The 19,974-nt window shown below is 49.4% G+C and overlaps 1 protein-coding gene across 1 annotated transcript in view; it reads right to left on the bottom strand.

Moving 5' to 3' along the window:
- SLC2A9 (solute carrier family 2 member 9) overlaps positions 1–19,974 on the bottom strand; it is a 170,607-nt gene that overhangs the window by 14,738 nt on the left and 135,895 nt on the right. Inside the window, 1 exon segment of the mRNA XM_064489355.1 lies at positions 2,608–2,735. Coding sequence (XP_064345425.1) covers positions 2,608–2,735 — 128 coding nt within the window.

Raw genomic sequence — 19,974 nt, 5'->3', positions numbered from 1 at the left:
CCACAGTGATTATCTAGCACGAGTGACATAACCCCAGGTGGTCGGACACCACTGAGACTTGGGGGCTGTTTCTTCCTGCAGCAAACCGCAGCCCATCCTGACTGGTATGTGGGGGTAGTAAGACCTTCCATGAAGCGGAGTGACTGCACGTGTAACCTGACACCTAGGAAATGCCCCGTTGTGTCGCTGGCTTCTCCCCTACCCTTTCCCTGACCTGCACTCCAGCTCAGTACCCTGAACTGGTGTGCACTTTATGGAACTGAGCATAAAACTGGGCCCCAGACTCACCCGACTCAGAAAGTGTCTCAAGGTAAACGCAGTCCTGCATTTCTGTTTGGGAGAAGCTGCGGGTGGGCTAGGATCTGCCAAACGAACAACGTGAAATACAGGCCAGATGGATCGATTTTAGCTGGAGATCTCTCTGAGGGTGTGTGTGTGTGTGTGTGTGTGTGTGTGTGTGTGTATGTATTTAATGATTAGCAACTCAACCCCAGTTCAAATGGACTTTTAGGACAGGGTCATCTGCTTTTAACCAAGGGGTCCATCTCCCTGTCTTACAGGTGAGGGTGAGAGCAGGGTTCAAGTTAGACTCTGTCATTTTTCTGAGCATCTTTCTGAGCTCCAGTCTCTGATCTGTCGAGGCAGAAAAAGAGGCGCTCCCTGGCCCGCGGCAAGCGCTCAGTAAACACTAGCATTAGTGGCATGTCAGTGCTGTAACTCCCAGGCTGCAGCGGGAAAGCCAGCTGGTGCTTTGGGTCTGGGAGTTCAGTGAGAGCTTTCATGCCCTCTCCTCCAAACCGCTCAGAAGACAGCGGCCGTCGTCGAGGATGTGTAAAACTTAGTTGTGGGCTGTGTGAAGGCTCTAGAATTTCTCCACTTAATTTGTAAGGGTGTTGGGGAGATCTGTGTTGACAGAGAAGCGATTTGAAGTGAATTTTCCCCACGATAATGAATATTTTACTAACCCCTGGCTCTGCTGGCTTTGAACCAAACTGGAAAAAGCCATTAAAGGTTTGAAGTCAATTGAAAAGACAATTTGTTATGTTCTGAGCGCAGCCAGGCGAAGGGGCCCTGAGGATGGAGTAAATGGGTGCAGAGGCATCTCTAACTCCCTGGCTCCTGGCCTCCCCTGACATGCAATGGCTGTAGCTAAGTCAGGATGTTTTAAAAGTTGCAGAGTGCCTCAACCCCTGACTCTGAGACTGAGGAGATGGGGAGGCTGATGGAGACTGTTGGTGAGGAAGCCGTGATGGGGCAGAGCCACCGGCTTTGACTGTGACTCAGGCTCTCGGGCTGATCACGTCTGCTCCCTGAGCCTCACTTCTCTGCAAGATGGAAAGGCTGAGAAACCCCAGCTGGGGGCTGCATGAGGGTGACATGAACACATAAAGCCTCGTGCAGGGGGCCTGGTGCAGAGTAATTGCTTTCTAGCTGTGGATGCAGGAGTAGCCATCACGTGGATCTGCAGCCGGGTGCTGACCTCGACTCAGCCCAGCTTCTAGCAGAGAATCCAGAATGTGCTGGGCTTAGCGCCAGCTAATTAACAGGCAGACTATTAATAGAGAGGCAGGGGAGGGTTGAAATAGGCCCCGAGAATGGATGGTGGGTTCTTTCTCAGAGGCATCTGATAGATTCTCACCTTCACCAGTGGTGTCACCTGCTCTCTGGGCAGCAGGGAGCCCTGGTGGGCATTAAAGCAGGGAAGCCTGACCCTCCCTCCTGGAATGCAGCTGGGTCCCTTGCTCTGTGCAGAACATCTTTTGTGTTCCTGGCCCTGGAGAACCCTCTGATCTCATTTCCTGCCTCTCTGGTCTTCCCTGCTCCTTCTGTTCCAGCGACACTGGCCTCTTTGCTGTTCCTTACACAGGTCAAGCATGGCCCTGCCTCAGGGCCTTTGCACTTGCTGCTTCTCTGCCTGGATGTCTCCATTCCCAGGCTGCTCCCTCCCTTCACTCAGGTCTCCGCTCTGATGTCACCAGCTTCAAGAAGCCTTCTCTGACCTCCTCACGTCCACCTTGGTTGCCTGCCTCCTTTTTCACTCCGGGACCATTGAACACAAGTTTTTGTCCCCTCCTCCATCTCTATTGCAGGAAATCATGCCAGGTACAAGGCAAGGGCTCAATAAATATGTGTTGAATGAACGAGCGAGTGAATGAATAGAGTCTAACACAAAAAGAACCTGTGTCTGTTCCCTGAGTTATCGATTCCCTGTCGATTGTGATCATTCTTGGGACAATGACCACAGGAGCCGTGGGGATGTGGATGACAATCTGGAGGCTACATGCAGGGCAGGGTGGCCGTGTGCACGGGAACAAGGACACGGACTTGTCTCACACTGGGGCCAGCGCGTTGCAAAAATGCTGGTTTAAGATGATCACTGAGGTTTCCCTGCAGACCCTCAGCAGACCTACTCCCTGAGCATTTAGGGGCAGCTTCCGGAAGGTGTGGGAGAGAGGGAGAGGATTAAGGCTTTGGACCAAAGCACATCTCCCCTTTCCTCAGACCAAGAGTATGAATCTCCCGTAGAGAGGGGACCAGCCTCTGCTTTCTGAATCATCCATCACTCTGAGGGAATCTCGTGAGCAAAAGACCCCTTGTCGGTCATACCTGAACGAACGGGAAGAGGAGCCCCAGAGCGAAGCTGGAGAGCCAGCTGGTGGTTCCTGCCGCGGTGAAGGCAGCCGGCCGCTGTGATCGCTGGAAGAGCTCACCGGTCAGGATGAAGGGGATGCCACCTGCAACCACAGCCAGGGCACGGACTAGTCACCCTGCAGAGGTCAGGCTGCCAGCACCCATCTCCACGTGGTGGAGGAGCCCCTCCTGGCAAGAGCTGGCTCTGCCTGGGAGAGCCGAGCCTGCAGAAGGGGGTGCTGGAGTTACAGCCTTTGACCCTTAACAGTACCTAAACCTTTCCTCTGACCTGCCCATCCCAACGAGATGAGCCTCCTGGCTCTCCAAATGCCCTCTGTATCAAGCTGTGCTCCACCATAAACTGAGTACGATATGTGGCAATTTGATTTAAAAGGCAACTGGCATTTACTGAATATATTGTGTTAGGAATGCTTATAATTTATCTTTGGAATAACTGAGTCAGGCAGGTATTGGCTGCCATATTCCCTGGATGAGAAAACTGAAGCTCAGAGAGGTTACTTGACTTAGCCAAGGTAACCCAGCTCCTGAGTAGCAGAGCCAGGGCTCAGGCTTGGGACTCTGACCTCCAAATCTCAGGGGTTTTCTGCTGATCCTTGCTTAAGAAGAGGGAAGTCCCTGTCTGATCTCCCCTTGATTGGATGGGTGGTGGGCCCCCGTCCCTGAGGTGCCCAAGCATTAGAGTGTTAGCAGAAACATCATCGACATGGGGCGGAACAATTCTTTATTTTGAGAGACTGAACTTGTGCAATTGCAGAATGTTTTCCACCCTTTGCCTCCTGAAGCCAGGAGTGCCCCTCTTCGCCATGGCAACCCAAACTGCTTCCACCCATTTCCAAATGCCCTCTGGGCACCATACCTGGCCTAGATTCCCTGAGGTCTGCACCCCTCCCTTCCCAACTGTCCTGCTCAGTGAGACACAGGATTGGGCTCTGTGCCCACGCGCTGTACCTGGGGCTCAGTATGACCATGAAGGTCTGGTTTGCAGCCTCCCTTCCTCAACAGAAGTCCTCATTCTCATCAGACCTAGACCTTGGAGGTCCACGGACAAGACAGGATGGATGGTAGAGGGGAAAACCCTGAGGGACCTTTGCCGACCTCAGTTTGGAAACCACTGGTCTGGGGTCACTCATTCCATCAAGATTCAGTGATTACTGGCTGTGCTGGGCTGGCCCCTCATTCCTGGAGGACAGCGGCAATGCCCCTGCTCTCATGACATTCCCTCATCTGGCTGGGGAGAAAAGATGACTTGTTTATTTGTCCTTGTTTAAAGGATGAGAGTGAAGGAATGAATAATCACAGTGTGTGATAGGCACTGGAGGAAACATTCAGAGCAATGGGAGAGGGTCTATTTAGTAGTACTGGGGGAGATGATGGTGGAGATGTGGCTTAAAGGAGGAGTTGCAGCTTGTGAAGATCTGAGGGAGATCCTGCCGGGGGAGGGATGGGAGGGTAGAGAGGCGAAAAGGGTTGGGTCAAGGTCTAGAACACAGGCCAGCCTGTCTGGACACCTGAGGGAGGGTAGGGAGGAATGGGGTGAGGTGGCAAAGGTGAGCAGGGCCGATTAAGCAGCCTCTGTAGGTGAAGGAGAGGGGTTGCCGTTGAAGAGAACTCCCGTGGGCCTTTAAGTAGATGTGATTAAGCTGCACTTTGTGGAGATCACTGCTGTCTGGAGAAAGGACTGAGGGATAAAAGATGGGTACAGGAGGCTATTGGGCAGTGCAGGTGAGGCAGGAGGGCAAGGGGCAGGGCACAGCCATGAAAAGAATGACACAGCAATTAGCACCAAGGTGGCAGAAGATTCAACTCCCAGTAGACCTTGAGCTTCAGTATATGCTCACTGTAACATATTAGCATACTAAGTGGCACTCCCACAGGGGCCATGACAGTTGCAAGGCTGACCATTAAAGGTCAAAAAGTGGGAAGTGGTCCAGTTCCTGGGAATCCCAGCTCCTTCTCCAAAGTACGTGGAATAATCCTCCCACTTGTTAGCATATGAAGTTACCGCCCATCAAAACTAGCAACCCCGCCCCTCGCGGTAGCTCTTTTGCCTTTGGAGATGGCCTGCGCTCTGTATGGAGAGTACCTTTACTTTGAACCCTCCCCCCACACATACCTTGTGGCCTCTCTGGCCTTCTGTGATGGTCTATACTCAGTCTATGGAGTGTGCATTTCTCTGCATAAATCTACTTTCACTCAACTACAGCTCACTCTTGAATTCTTTCCCGCAAGAAGCCAAGGACCCTCACTTGGTGGGATGCATCCCAGGGACTCACCAAAGACCTGGGACACGACTGACCATCCTCCCACACCTCATTCTCCTGTACCACAGGAAGGAGGCAATGTTGCCTAGGGGGTTTGGATGGTGGCAGTGGAGGTGGATGGAAGGGAGGGGCTGAATTCTGGGATTCTCCATCCCATGGAGCTCAGTGTGAGCACTGCACACAACCACAACACTCATCAAGTTCAACCAGGCAACCCAAGGTCACAGAGCCTGGACCAACTCAGGCCTGTGTCTCTCCAGAGCTTTCACAATTACCACTCCAGCAAGCTGCCACCAAGCCTGGGACTTCGCACTTCAAAACTGACCCAGAATGCATGCACCATTCCCTGACCCCTCTACTAGACTGTGAGCCCTCCGGGGCAGGCAGCATCTCCAATTGCCTGGCATCTCTGACACAGTAGACATGCAAATAATATTTATTTACTTGAATTAAATGCCCTAAGTTTGATTTTGAAAAGATTTGATATGCTGTTTACTACAAAAAAGTGGACTCTCTTTACCTTAAAGGTATCTATCAAAATGTACAAGATCAACGGTTGCATATTGAAAGTTAATGTGCTGAAACCAGCCTTGGGTCTGTAGGGCACATGATGTTGCATTGTCCGAAAGAGTTTGTATCACACACCCAGCTGGTCCTGCAGCGAACGCTGCTGTGAGCCTTGCAGCATATCCCAGGGGGCAGTTCACAGCTCTTCTGAAGCCTGAACAGGCTTGAGAGCTGGTGTTTCACCTTCCCTGACTTCCCTAGGTGTGTTTTGGGAGCACCTGCGGGTAACTCAGTTAACACTTCCTGATGACGGTGCATCAGCTTGAGATGGAGCAGAACATTGACAAACCCACCTCTCTGCACTTTCTTTGTTGCTTCAGGGCTGGGGCCATGATTTATTTATTGGCTATGGACCCTCCTCTTAGGATACACATGCAAAGTGCTCTGTAAAGATTTTCAGGATCAGTGAAGGAATGATTAAGACACCCTGGAGTCCAAAGGACATCTACATCAGGCCTCTTCTTTCTTTCCTTCGTCAGGTCTTCAGGCCACCCCCGCAGGACAAACACAAGCAACCACGAGGATCCTGCATGGCCCCTGTAATCATGGGCTTTCACTTCCATCATTTCCTTTGAACCTCACAACCAGAGAAGGTGGTGAGGCACAGTGGGCTGGGGCTTGGGTGCCGGTGTCGGTGAGAACACGTTGAAGTCCGGACCCCGCCAGATTCCTCTGGAATCCAGGTCTCTCACATGTGAAGTATGATGGCAGGGACTTAGTACTGGGGATGTTTGCGAGGATACATGAACTGCTGTGTGTAAGCACTTAGTCTAAGTCTGCCACCTGAAAGATACTCAATAATTAAATGTTAGCTACTATAATTACAATTTAAAACTCCTCTGCATTATTTTTCCCCATTGTATGAGTTAGCTGAAGCTCAGAGAAGGGGAGTTACATGCCCAAGGTCTCTTAGCAAGGAGTGATGATGGTGATGATGATGGTGGTGGTGGTGGTGGTGGTGGTGGTGGTGATAATGATGCTGGTGATGATAATGGTGATGATTGTGATGATGATGGTGATGGTGATGCTGGTGGTGGGGTTGATAATGATGCTAGCTAGCAAGGAGAGTGATAATAATAATGATGATGATAAAGAAATGAAGATGATGGCAGTAATGGTGATAATAGAGATGATGGTGCTGCTTCATGATGGTGGTGGTAAACATGTGGCAGACGTTATGAAAAGCACTTGACATACTATTTCATTCAGTTATCACTACTATGTGATAGTTTCTACTATTATTTTTCCCACTTAGCATACAAAGGAACCTACACTTAAGAAAGTAAAGTAACTTCCTTAAATCACATCACTAGTGGGACCCAAACTCAAGGCTGGGTCACTCCCAAGTATGAGTCTTAATTATCCATTGTGACGCAAGCAAGTCCAAGACACTAACAGTCTTAAAAGTATGCAAAAGGAACTTAACAGTCTTCATGCTTTTATTTGAATGTTCTTCCAAGTCCTGGAATTCACTTGTTTCTCTTTTGCCTCTGGGCATTGGTGGCCTGATTTCCTAAGAGTCTCTCCTGGTCTGTTTCTTTAAATCAAGGGTAAAATGACAAAGAGTGAGTTTTGATATGGGAACAGAATGAGTTTCTGTCTAGGTCCTTTATTTTTGTTTTGCTTTTCAAAGTGAAAATAGTTTTATTTTTTTCAGATTATCATAAGTAATATTTGCCCATTTTAAACAAGTAAAGGAAGCATGCAATATAAAAAAGCTTAAAAAGGAAACAAGGTCGCCCTTAACCCTTCCACCCGGGGATGATCCCCATTTGTCTTTTGGTGCTTGGAGAATCGATTGTTGCTATAAAGAAGCCTAGACCTAGTCTGGAATTTCTGCTTCAGTGACTGGCTTTTTCTACCTGAAGCCCTAAAGGAATCTTTCTTTATCCGTGAAGTTCATTAACTTAACTTTGATGGGGCTGGTGTTGACTTCCCTGCAACAATCTTTCTTAGAACACCGTGTGTCCCTCTGAGCTACAGATCCACTCTTTACTCACTTTCTATGTTGTACTTTTGAAGACTTCTGTTCTCTGTGTTGGATTCTTTACTTTGGAGACACTATTATCCCTATGTTGGATCAGCTTTATCTCTCTTCTGCATCCATGGTCTCTCGAGTCACTTCACTCTCTTATTTCCTGCCTGGACTCCGCACGCTCTGGGCGATCTCTCCCTTCTTTCTTTTCTCCCTTCCCTTCCTTTCTTTTTTCTTCCAGTCCCACCTTCACTTTTTATCTTCTTCTGGGTTGTCTGTCTTTCACACTGTGGTTAGATCATGGGGTGGGGTGTTACAACACAGCTCCTCCGTCTCTGGCTCAGCTGTTGTAACAACCAAGCTGTATCAGACAACAGCACCCCTGGTGTCCACCATGAGGGGCCATCTGACACCACATTCCTTCTCACAACCTCCTTTCTTTCTCCTCCAGGAGATATACCTGATTTAAATTCCCACATCTACTACTGACTATGTGACCACAGCTAAGGACATCTATGGCTCTCAGTTTTCTTACCCATGAAATGAAGATAACACGAGTTCCTTTCTTGTAGTGTTGTTTTGAGGATCAGCACGCTCAGCAATGTGCGTCTGCTGTATTCTAGCAAACACTGCCCTCGTATTTCCGCCCCCAGCAAGCTTCTCTGCATATTTAACTCCCTTCCTCCTCTGGTAATTTCTAACACTTGGGTACCTGAGAGAAATCGCAATTTGTTTATTTGTTTGCTTATTTGTGTATTTGTTTGTTTTTTAATTTATTTTAGAGGAGGTACTGGGACCCAGGACCTCGCGCATGTTAAGCATGTGCTCTAGCACTTGAGCTGGACTCTTCCCTCCAATATCAACTTGTATATAAGAGAAATGAAGGGCACCTGTCCAAACTTTTCTACAATTCATATTTATTAAAATTCTTTAGTGGAACCCCTATCATCAGTTTCAAAAGCCCTTTAAAATGCTTGGAAATCCCTTTAAAAACCTCGACAAGTGTGTCCATATGCCACATAAGCCTTTAAACAATTTTTTCTCTGAGGTGCCAGCTTTGAAAAATTGCTTATTAAATTTAAAAAATCACATATAGCCATTTTGAAGATTCTTCATGGATAGTTAGCTGTGTATCTTTCACTATACTTAGTCTTATTCGTCCATTCATTCACCCATTTTCATCCAACATGTATGTGCTGAGTCCTGTGCTGGGCATTTTAGAGTCTACTTGTCCACACGATGAACTGCCTTAGGAGGTAGGTATTCTGATCCCCACTGGACAGGGGAGGAAATCAAGGCACAGAGGAGCAGAATGACTTGCTCAAGGCCGCACGAGCTGTAAATGATAGATCTGGTCCTGAAACCGAGAGCTTCTGGTCTGGGAAAAGACTCACTCCCCTGCCCTTTCCCTGGGAGACAGTAGAAAGAAGGCGAAGGCAAGATTTCCCAACAGGTTTGTCTTATGATGGTAGCTGGGAGTGTGTCGGCAATCAGAGAGCATGGCTCCCAGCCTGGGATGGTGGTGGGGAGCTGGCTGTGGAACTTGGTGCAGGGAGGGGAATAGTGCCCAAGGGAGCTGTCCACTCAGGCAGCCCTGCCCCTTGGAGGAGGTCTGCTCAGCCAAGCAGAAAAGCAGGTCTGTCCTCCTGTTTCTGAGCAGCTCAGATGCCCACCTCCTTGGAGCCCTTGCAGAGGCTTGTCCCATTCTGACAGGGGGCACCTCTGGCTCCGCAGACAAGGTGGGAGGCTTTGGTCCTTCCCCAAGCCTCAGTTTTCCCACCTATAACCTGGCACTTGATGAACTATTTGAAATCTCAGTACAGCTGGCTTACTTGGCACATGTAAATTATGACCATGCCCGGGGCAGCCAGGCTAGTGGCCAAGAGCACTGGCTTTGGTGTTAGATGAACTCTCCATCCACAGGCTGTGTGACCACAGGCAAGTCACGTGGACAGCTCTCAACTTTCTCATCTATAAAATGAGGATAGAGCCATAGCTCCTACCTCTTAGAGTTGCTTGGGGATTAAATGAAACAGTGCTTAGCACTGTGATCAGCATGCAGCAAAGGCTCAATCCTATCGACTGCTGAAGTCTTCTCATTGTTCATTCATTTAATACATGTCCGTTGAGTACGGACTTTGAGCCAGGCCCTCTGCTGGGATGTTGATGCCGAGCAAGAAGCAGACGCAATTTCTGCCTTCAAGTAGCCTCCAGCGTCTGGGGAGCCACTGAGGCAAGAAAGCCAAACCCATCACAAGATTAATGTTTTCCTGGACCACATCTCTTCTGGGCAATTGTAACAGTAAAAACAGTCAGTGCGCTGAGTACTTCCTGTGTGCCAGGCTCTGGGAAAGCTTTCCCTTTATGGAGTTCTAAATTATTTCAAAAAGGGAGCGATAAACTTCCCTTTACCACAGGGACGCAGCATCAGACATCGTTGATCGTGGATAAGGGAAAGTCACATGTCAGCAGGAGGCGTTGTCTGGGCCTAAAGAGCAAAGGCAGTGCGTCTCCTTTTGCATCCAGAGACGCTCCAGGATCGGGTGCCACCTGTCCAGCCCCAACCCCATCTTCTGGGTGGGGAGACTGAGGGCAGAGAGGTGAAGTGAGATTCCCTAGGTTACAGGGTTTCCAAACTGGCCTGTCTGCTCTGTGCAGTGTCTTTTTTGGGAATTCCTAGCTCCTGCCCAAGCTCAGACTGTTCCCACTGCTGGGAGTGCCCCCTGGCTTCGGACACGCTGCAGGGCACAAGGGACATGGGCGATTTACTCAGCGTGGGCTTGGCTCCCAGCAGGTGATGGTATAGAAGCGACGGCACCTTTCTCCCCTTCCTCCCAGTCTAACCACAGCCCAAGCTGGGAACCAGAAAGGTCCTGATCCCAGCCTGTGGTCTCACCTGCAGGATGCATGTCTAAGGAAATGGAAGGGAGGCTTCTTTGGGAAATGAAATGAGGTTCGGGAGTGAATTTATCTAGACAGAAGGAGGAGGTCCCGTCACCACCACCTATTCCTTCCATGGGTGGTATCATTATCTTTTTATTCCTTTATTCTTTGTTTGTTTATTGTGTTCTTTCAGGGCAGGTATGTGGTTTCTTTTGCTCACTGTTCCTTCCCCTGGAGCAAACTGTGTCCCTTAATAGACGTTTGGGCTCAACAGATGTCCATTGAATGGACGAATGAATAGGAAATGATGACAGAGAGTTACCCAGGTCTTTTAAGAGTGAGTGGAAATTCACTACGTGGCCAGTGGATGGTGGGCTAACCAGACCCCAGGGCCAGCCTAGGGGAGAAGACAAGAGCAGGTCTAGAGGGTGCTGTTTGGTGGAAACCAGGCTGGAGACGGAGGAGGTGGGACGGCAGAGGTATTGTCTGCAGAGTCTGTGGTGGACCCTGGTGTTCAGATTGCTGGGCTAGGGGGCTAGGAGTTTGCAGGGAGGAGATGCAGCAGGCTCCTTTAGCAGGAGAGAGCCACAGTCAGATGTGTGATTTGGAAAGTAGTCCTAGACACAGAGTGGAGTGTGTCTCAGTGGAGGGAGAGTGTGGAGGCAGATAAGGATGCTGGTTAGGACACAGTAATTGAGAACTTGAGAAGAAAGATGGAAAAATGTTTGCGTAACAGCACCTCCTGCCTCTCAGCATCATTAACAACCACGCTTCGTGCCTGGAAGCATCAGCCATGAGACTCGGTTAGACTCCTTCCTGAACCGTGCTCCACTGAACATAAAGTGAGTCCTCCTCTTGTCTGCCAATTAGTGTGTTTCGACAAAGACTTTATTCCAGTGGAATTTCTTTAATCTGGACTTTTAAGTCAAATTCTTCTTAGGTTTGAAGGTCTCCATACTGGAATTTCTGGGGGGAGAGGATGCTTTTGAAGAGTCTCTGGAGCAAGTGGGCCACGTAAGGCCAACCTGACTTTGCTGATTCTAATTAAAACTGAGGAGCCGCCACATTTCAATGAGTGCAGATGGCTCATTAGCAGGTAGGAAAACACAGCTCTGATCTGTCAGGACAAACCCCCCGGTGATGTGTTTGGTGGGTTCACGGCCCTCAGATGATCTGTTACTAAGCTTAATCAGGAGTCTACATTTAGATAAAGCCAGAGGTCAGAGTTCTCAGTAGTCAGTTCCCATGGGTACACTTTAATATTCTTCCTTTTTTGGATGAGCACTAGGGGGGCTGTTGAAATAGACACGCGAGGGTGACTGGACGAGGAAGGTCTTTGGCACAGCGAGCCGCAGTATAAGGCAGCCTGGAATATAGTCAAGGATCTGGGGACACAGCCTGGGACCTGCAACTCTGGGCAATCACACCGTCAGCCTGGGTCTCGGAAGAACGGATTTGTATATTCATTCAGTGAACACAAGTTACTGAGTTCCTGCTGTGGGCTGCTGCTATGCTGGGCCCTGGGGATACAGCTCTGATGGAGCCACGGTTCCCGGGCTGGATGGCATCTTCGATCCTGTGGGTTCATGGTGTTGTCTGGCTCGAGACCTCAGCAATACTGAAGCAGATGTGACCCACCCTTATTCCAGTTCCTCCCCCTCTCAGAGCAGCTGGCCCCACACTGGGACCATCACTCAAATAAACTGCCTTCCTTGAGTCCTTGTCTTGGGTATCTTTCTGGGGAAAGCCATCCTAGTTTTTCAAAGTTCTGCATTGCCCAGGACTGAAACCCACACACCTGCCCTTTTCTGAACACCTACTGATTTATCACCTAGATGGCTGGGGCACCTAGGGTGACCAGCTTGTCCTGGCTTTACAAACCGAACGTCAAGTGTCTCAGAAACCCCTGAGATGGCTGGTCACCCCAGTGGTATCTCAACTCATCTCCTGATTGCTCAGCAGGGTTCATTGGGTTTCTGAGATGGGGAGAAAGAGAAAATACCATGTTGTAAATATTTCTGGAGAGACTGAACTGACCTACATAGGGAAGGACTGAGCAGAAGGAGGAGCAGAGACACAATGGAAAGCCCAGGGCTTGAGATGTGAGCTCAGCGGCGGCAGGAGCCGGGCTTCACGGCAGCTCAGTACGCTACCGCTATCGAGGCTGAGATGGAGAGAGATGGAGAATGAAGTTCTCAGCAAATCCTGCCGCCTGTTGTGGATGGTGCTCTCATGACTGGCCGTGGTAGAATTTAAATCGCTTCTTCTTTTTGGGTATCAGACTGATGTTTCTGTAAATGCAACTCAGCCGAGGTCAGCTTGTGGCTGGGGGGCACTTTCAGCTTCATCAGGAGTTTTCCTTTGTTCATCCTCCCAGGAGTCCTTGCGGGTGGCAGGTCGATGGGTGGGGAGACCATATGATTTGTCTTCAGAGACTCAGGGGCTGATATCGATAATCACGTCAGGATATCCGCTACAAGCTGAGACTGTCCCAGGCAAACTACCGATGGGGGAGTCAGGCCCGGGGTAAAAGCTCTCAGCTGAGGTCCCGCAGCGGGTAAGGCAGGGGCAGAGGCGGGATGCGAACCAGGTCTCCCGGGCCTTCCGTGGAATCCTCTCAGGCACGGCAAACAGCTGAAATAAGACTACACCCTCCTTGTGCTCCCCACCCACGGGGTGGCCTCCTGTGCAGTTACAGTCATTAAATTTAATTGCCTACGAGTCTCTCTAGGCCAGGGTATTATCCCCAACTTACAGATGAGGAAACCGAGCCACAGAAGCATGAGGTGACTTGCTCGAGGTCATTCACCGCCTGGCAGAGGTAGGACCCGTGGTCTTCCTGCCACGCCAGCTACGAGGCCGAGTCCGGGAGCGCAGAGGAAGAAGCCCACGCTTAGGCGATTAAGACGGGAGACCCGGGGATGCCGGGAGACAGCCCGTGCAGCAAGTTGAAGTGCTCCGTGTGCTGTGACCTCGTCAGACCTTGGGGCTCTTCCTGACCTTCTTTGGGAGTTTCCCTCACTGGGGAGGTGAACTTACTCTTTTCCCGGTGTCACCCAAAAATCCACGTGGCCCACAGCTCCTGCTGCAGCGGCAGATGTGAAGGCTGAGGTAAAGCCACCCCTGGAAGTCAGGGAGCACTGTCTCTGCACAACCAGCCGCCCCAGCTGTGCTGTCACTGGGTTGGCTGTGACACACCAGCCTCGATACAGCTGAACCATTTCTAGATCAAAAGGCTGAACCTCTCCATGGGGATCTGCTCAGCCCCGGCTCCTGAAGGTTGGGGAGCAGAAACCCTCCTGCTGGGCGGGACCACAGATGCTCAGCTGGCCCGTTTCCACAGCCTAGCTTCTCCCTGCCAGTGAAGCTGCAGCCTTGTCAGAAAGGACAGCAGCCGGCGAGGACAGGCTGCGGCTTCAGATGGTACCCAGCTGGCACCTGCTGGTCTCCTCGTGGGCATCCCCTTCCCCTTCCTCCTCCTTCCACCTGTCTGCCTGAAAACTCTTTCTCACCTTTTAAAATTCACCACTGGTACTTTCCTCTGTATGCCCACAGCCTCCTGCACAGTGGGGACACCACCTGCCATCCCCTTGGACCTGTGAGGGATGAAGGGATAAACCAGACCTAGACAGGGTGCTTGGTGAGGGGGTGTTGAACGAAGGTGGGGATGATGAGTAAATCAGTGACTTTCTCATCCAGGGCCAGACTCCAGGTGAGCCTGGCTCCTTTCCATGGAGTCCCATCAATGTGGTTCCTTGTATACCTCAAGTGATGGGGAACTCACTCCCTATGAAAGAAAGAGTCCAGCTTTTCAGTGGAGCCCAAATCTGAGTCTTGATCATCTCTCAAGCCCCGCCTTAGGCATTCCTCCTTCCCAGGACGTCCTCCCTGAGGCTGGCTTGCGAGAAGACGTGTCACTGGTGGATCTCAGTACCTAGGTCAGCACCTTGGGCACTTCCCTCTCGAGCACGGAATTACACGCAGGGCCTGCACACTGGCTGTTCCCTCTGCCCAGACTGCTCGCCTCCAGATACCTGCACGGCTGCCTCCCTCTTTTCCCTCCTATCTCTGCTCCATTATCACCTCCCCAGAGAGGCCTTTCCTGGCCCTTCCCCATCTCGAAGAGTGCCTCCTCCACCATTCCCCTTCCTCTCATTTTGAACGACGTTTCTTTACAGCACTCATCACTACCTTACGTTATATTTTTAATGTGTTTTCTATAAGCCTCCCCCAACAGAGTGGCAGCTCTTTGAGGGCTGATATGCTGTCTGTTTTGTTCCATGCTGTGCCCTAATTTCTAGAACAGTCTCAGGCACAGAGTATAAGAGCAAAGTAAATATTGGTAAATGGATGAATAAATGAATGAATGAATGAATGAAACTGGTGATTTCTCCACTAGGTGAGTCATTCATAACTGCATCCCCTGGGCCAAGGGTGGAGCCAGACACATAGCAGGTGATTAATGACTACTTGCTGAATAAATGATTGAAAATATGGCCACGTTGCTCACATTTTGAGGCTGGATCAAGTTCCTCCTCTGCTTCAAACTTCTGATAGCTTCCCACTGCGGTGAGAAGGAAATCCTAACTCCTCCCCCAAGAGTTATGCGCTCCTCCATCACTAGGCCTTGCTACCCCTCCGACTCCATCGCCAACGTCGTCTCTTTCCCTTGCTGACAACATTGCAGCCTCCCCTGAACTTTCAAGCAAGTTTCTGCCTCAGGACCTTTGCATGTTCTTTCCCTAGATCCTTACAGGGCTGCTTCCTTCTTAGCATCCAAGTCTTGCCCTCAGTGCTCACAGGGGCCCTTCCTGTCCACCCTCTTACCACTCTTGCCCTTACTCTATTTATTCCTTCTTAGTTCATGTCACTATCATAAAATATTTATTAGTTTTGCAGGTCAGGGTTCTATAAATATGCACAGCTTGGGGTCTGAGCATTCATTGCCGAGATGTAAGGTCCAAGAGCAAAGACCACGTCCCTGTGTCATTCACCAGGGTGTTTCTGGTGCCGGGTCAACAGCAGCAAGTGCCTGATCAATACTTTCAAGTTAACGAACACACTTACCTCTCAGCCTTACCCATCCCTCCTCCCTGTAGTACTTGACAGTCAAGCCCATGGAATTTGCACTTCCCAGGTTATTTTTTCAGTTTATTTTTTAGTTCTTTCAAGTTATAATTATTCACAACCTAATTTACACTTATTTATAACTATTTTATAATTTATAATTACTTATCAGTCTTTTAGGCTATCATTATTTGCACGTCTATCTTAATTAAATAGAACCCCACAGAGACGGAAAATGCCTCTGACTCTGTTTCTGCACCCTCTGTATGGATTGCAGCACCTGGCACACAGTCTTTGTTCAAAATATTTTGTTGAATGAATCAATTGGGAACATAACCGAGAATAGATTAAAAGTGCACAAAAGGTATTATAAACAGCCAACATAGGTTTCATAAAAATCCGTGCACTAAAGCACATGCACTTGTTTCCTTATAAAGAAAGCTGCCTATAGGTTTTTGGAAGACCTAATTCTCACAAGCTTGATTTTTTTTTTTTTTTAATGGAGGTACTGGGGATTGAACCTAGGACCTCGTGCATGCTAAGCATGCGCTCTACCACTGAGCTACACCCTCCCCTGCTTGCTTTTCTACTTTTACTCATATTTTATTTAAATAAAGAAGCTGGATGTGCTCAGGGCTCAGGGGTGAGGCAGTTGCACTGACACGCACCAGCTCTTCCTCTGACTGCATCTGAAAAATGAGACTTCGTGGTGGGTGAGACTTGCCACCAGAGATGCTACTGTCTTAGAAAAATAACCCCGAAAATGTGCATTGGACATCCTCTCAGAGCCAGTTCTCTTCCCAGAGGCTTGTTTGATTTAGTGAAGACTCTTAGGTCTCGAAAGTTCAGCCTCCAGAATTGCAGAGTGCTGGAGTGGCCCGGCTTTTGCTGATAAGATGCAACCCACCAGGGGTGGTTTTCTTAAGTGCAGGAAGCTGGATTTATGGCTTCGGAAACCTGTGTAACAGCCCCCATTTCTTGAAAGCTTTCTGTGAGTTGGAATTTTATTAGCCACTTGGCAGGGATTTCTTTTACATCTCCTACCACAGCCTTCTAAGATGCAGTCTCCTCATATTACAGATGGGACCTGATCAGAGAGCTGAGCTAATCTGCCCAAGGTCACACAGCTGATAAGTGGGGTCCTGGCTTTAGAGCCCCAGGCTGGAAGAGTATGAAGCCAGCCCATAGTTTCTCGACTACATCAAGCTGATTGCTGGAAACATAAAATAGAGGAAATGCTATTTCTTATTCCCTGTTTTTTCCTCCCCTTGTGCAAACTTAGAGCACAGAGTATGCTGGGATAGACAGAATGTTCCCCCAAAGTCCATGTCCGAACCACCGGAACCTATGAAAATGTCACCTTACATGGCCAAGGAACTTTGCAGATGGAACTGTAAGAATCTTGAGATGGGAAAATTAGCTTGCCTTGTCCAGGTTGGCTCAATGTCCTTAAAATAAGGGTCCTTAAAAGAGGGAGGCAAGAGGGTTAAAGTCAGAAAAAGAGGTGTTATGACAGAAGCAGAGGGTTGAAGATGGAAGAAGAGACCATGAGGAAAGGGATTCAGGCTGCCTCGAGAGGCTGAAAATGGCAAGAAATAAATTCCTAGAGCTTCTGGAAGGAATGCAGCCCTACTGACTCAGTTTAGATTTTTGGGCTCTGTAAGCCCTGTAAGGTGATAAATACATCAGCGTTACTTTCATTCACTAAGTTTGTGATACTTTGTTACAACAGTGACAGGAAACTAATGCGAGTCTAAAAGATACACCATTCATGCAGCCGGGGAGCCTCAGAAAGGTTTCAGTTTGAAGCCAGGAGATGGTTTGAAGCCTGACTGCTCCTGCCTCTTCTGAGGATGCAGGCATTTGAGACGTCTCCTGTGGCTTTCCCCTTCCTCCCTGAGTCAAACTCCTCCAGGCGTAATAAAACCTAAGAAACAATCACCGGAGATTCTTAGCTTCTTTTCTATTCCAATGCAAACACTTTGAGATACAACCATGGAATGAGGGACCCAAAGGATCTTCTGGGTTGAAATCAGCTTGGTGAGGAGGGAACTAGCATTTATTGAGCATTGACTCTATGCCAAGCCTGATTCTAGATGTATGGGGTAGTTCCTCCCATTGACATCTGCCGCCCACCCCCCTGCACTGTCCCTTGCGCATTTCAGAGGCGGGAGCATCATATTAAGAAGAGCGTGGGCTATGAGGCTGCACTGCTCCAATTTGAAACCTGGCTTCCTTGTTACTGGCTGTGTGGCCCTGGAGGAGCACCTTGTATCTCTGAACCTCAGTTCCTTCATCTGTAAAATGGAAAATAGTCACGTAGGTGAGAATCAGAGGTGGGGAAACGAGGAGAGAGAAAGAGAAGGGGGGGGGGGTTGCCGCAGATCGCACAGCAAGTAAGAGATGGAGACAAGTAGATTTGTCTTGAGTTGGTGCTTTTTTCCAAACACCAAGTTATGACAGTGCTTCTTAACCAAGGGCGATTCTGCCCAGGGGACTTTTTTTTTTTTTTTTAAATGTTTGGAGACATTTTTGGTGATCACAACCAAAACAAGATACTACTGGCAGCTGGCAAGGAGAGGCCAGGGCTGCTGCTCAACACTGTGCAATGCACAGGACGGCCCCACAACAGAGGGTTACCTGGCTCCAAATGTCAGTAGTGCTGAGGTGGAGAAACCCTGTTCTGGAATCTTCTTCAGCAAGTTACGTAATGGCATCATTAAATGAGCATGTGTTTGTCAGCTTGGGGAGGCGGGTGCCTGTGAACACACCAGATTTCCATCAGACCATTTCTTATTTCTTCCTAGAACTCTGAATCTATAATTTGTGTTGCTGCAGAATGTATTTAAATCTGCCTTAACAAAGGGAGGGAGGAGAGGAAGGAATTGAAGGCTCACTAGGCACCTTCCGTGTGCCAGGCCCCATGCGGATCCCAAACAGTCCTTACTGCACAGCAAGGGGGAGGCTGCTAGTGTCATTTTGCAGACGAGGAAATGCAGCTTAGGGAAGCTAGGTGACTTCCCAAGGATGTCACAGCTGTTGGAAGGGTGATCTGACCTCCAGCCCATGTCTCTCTCTTGGCGCCATGGGCCAGCGGCTAGTTGGTTACACTTTCCTGGACAGAATAGAGGGGAACGAGGTGGGGCTGGTTCCATGCTTGAAGGTCTTTGAAGATCTGCCACCGCTGGATGGATGAGACAGCCCAAGCTCCCTGCAGTAGCGCTGGTTTGCGGGAATCTGGCCCCCGGACCCATGATTTGCCACTTTAGCAAACAGAGCATTTCAAAGCACATGGCTCCCAGATGAAGGAATGTAATGCAGAGAAATGAGGCATGGCCACTGCCCCTGCCCCCAGCTAGTGATTATCAGTGCTGTGTTACTATGACCACAACTGAGACAGGAGGGAAGGGGGCGGGGCACAATCACTGAAGGACTGACACAGGAATTGAGGACAGGACACACTGGTTAGAACCAAGATGGCAGAAGATTCAACTTCCAGTGGACCTGGAGCCTCAAGGTGCACCCACCGGCAGGCGCCATGGCAGTTCTGAGGCTGACAACAGTCAAAAAGTGGGCGGAGCCCGACTCCTGGACATCCCCGCCCCTTTCCCAAAGTAGCTGGAATAATCCTCCTACTTATTAGCACATGAAATTACCAAGCGCATAAAAACTAACAACCCGCGCCTCGTGGTGGCGCTCTCTCCGGCCTTCTGAGACGGCCCGCACTCTGTAGAGTGTGCCTCTACTTTCGCTTTGAACTAACCCCCCCACCGCTCAGCCTCTCCCTCTCGCCTTTTGAGACGGCCCGCATTCTGTCTGTGGAGTGTGTATCTCCTAAGCTGTTGTCCCTTCTGAGACGGACCCCACTGTCTCTGGAGTGTGTATCTCTCTAAATAAACTTGCTTTCATTTCTCTATGCCTCGCTCTTGAATTCTTTCCTGCACGAGACAAGAACCCATCCTCCAGCAACACAACGACTACCATGGCTGCTACTCTTAGGACTGAAAGCCCCTCTTCAAGCGGCTCTCTGAGGATACCTGGGGCACCTCCTCCAATCTGTGCTCCACACAGAAGCCAAAGTGAGCATTTGAAACAGGAGGCAGATTAAGGCAGCCCTCTGAGCAAAACCCCACTGCCCTTGGAATCCAGCAGCTAAACCAAGTACCGCTGTGGGGCTGGATCCCCCCCCACCCTGCCTTCCTGTCTCCTCACCTCGACCCTGTTTATTCCACGCCAGGCGCACACCCCTCCCTGCTCTTTCTAGAACTGTCCGACATGGTGGCCCTCAGCCCCACGTGGTTACTGGGGACCTGAGACGCAGCTGGTCTGATCTGAGATGTGCAGTGAGTGTAAAACACACGCTGACAATTCCAGAGACTGTGTGGGAAAAAAAAGACATTTAAAATACCCTATTAACACATTTTCTATAATGATTACATGCTGAACTGATGTTTTGAATATATGGGGTGGAATACAATACGTCATTAAGAGAAATTTTGCCTGTTTCCTTTTTCAATGTGGCTACTAGAAAATTCAAAATTACACGTGTGGTTTGAATTGTATTTTGGG

Source organism: Camelus dromedarius, chromosome 1 (genome assembly GCF_036321535.1).
Source record: "Camelus dromedarius isolate mCamDro1 chromosome 1, mCamDro1.pat, whole genome shotgun sequence".
In the NCBI taxonomy this organism is placed as follows: Eukaryota; Metazoa; Chordata; class Mammalia; order Artiodactyla; family Camelidae; genus Camelus; species Camelus dromedarius.
Note: the sequence above shows the minus strand (reverse complement) of the source record. Positions and strands in the feature narration are given on the sequence as shown.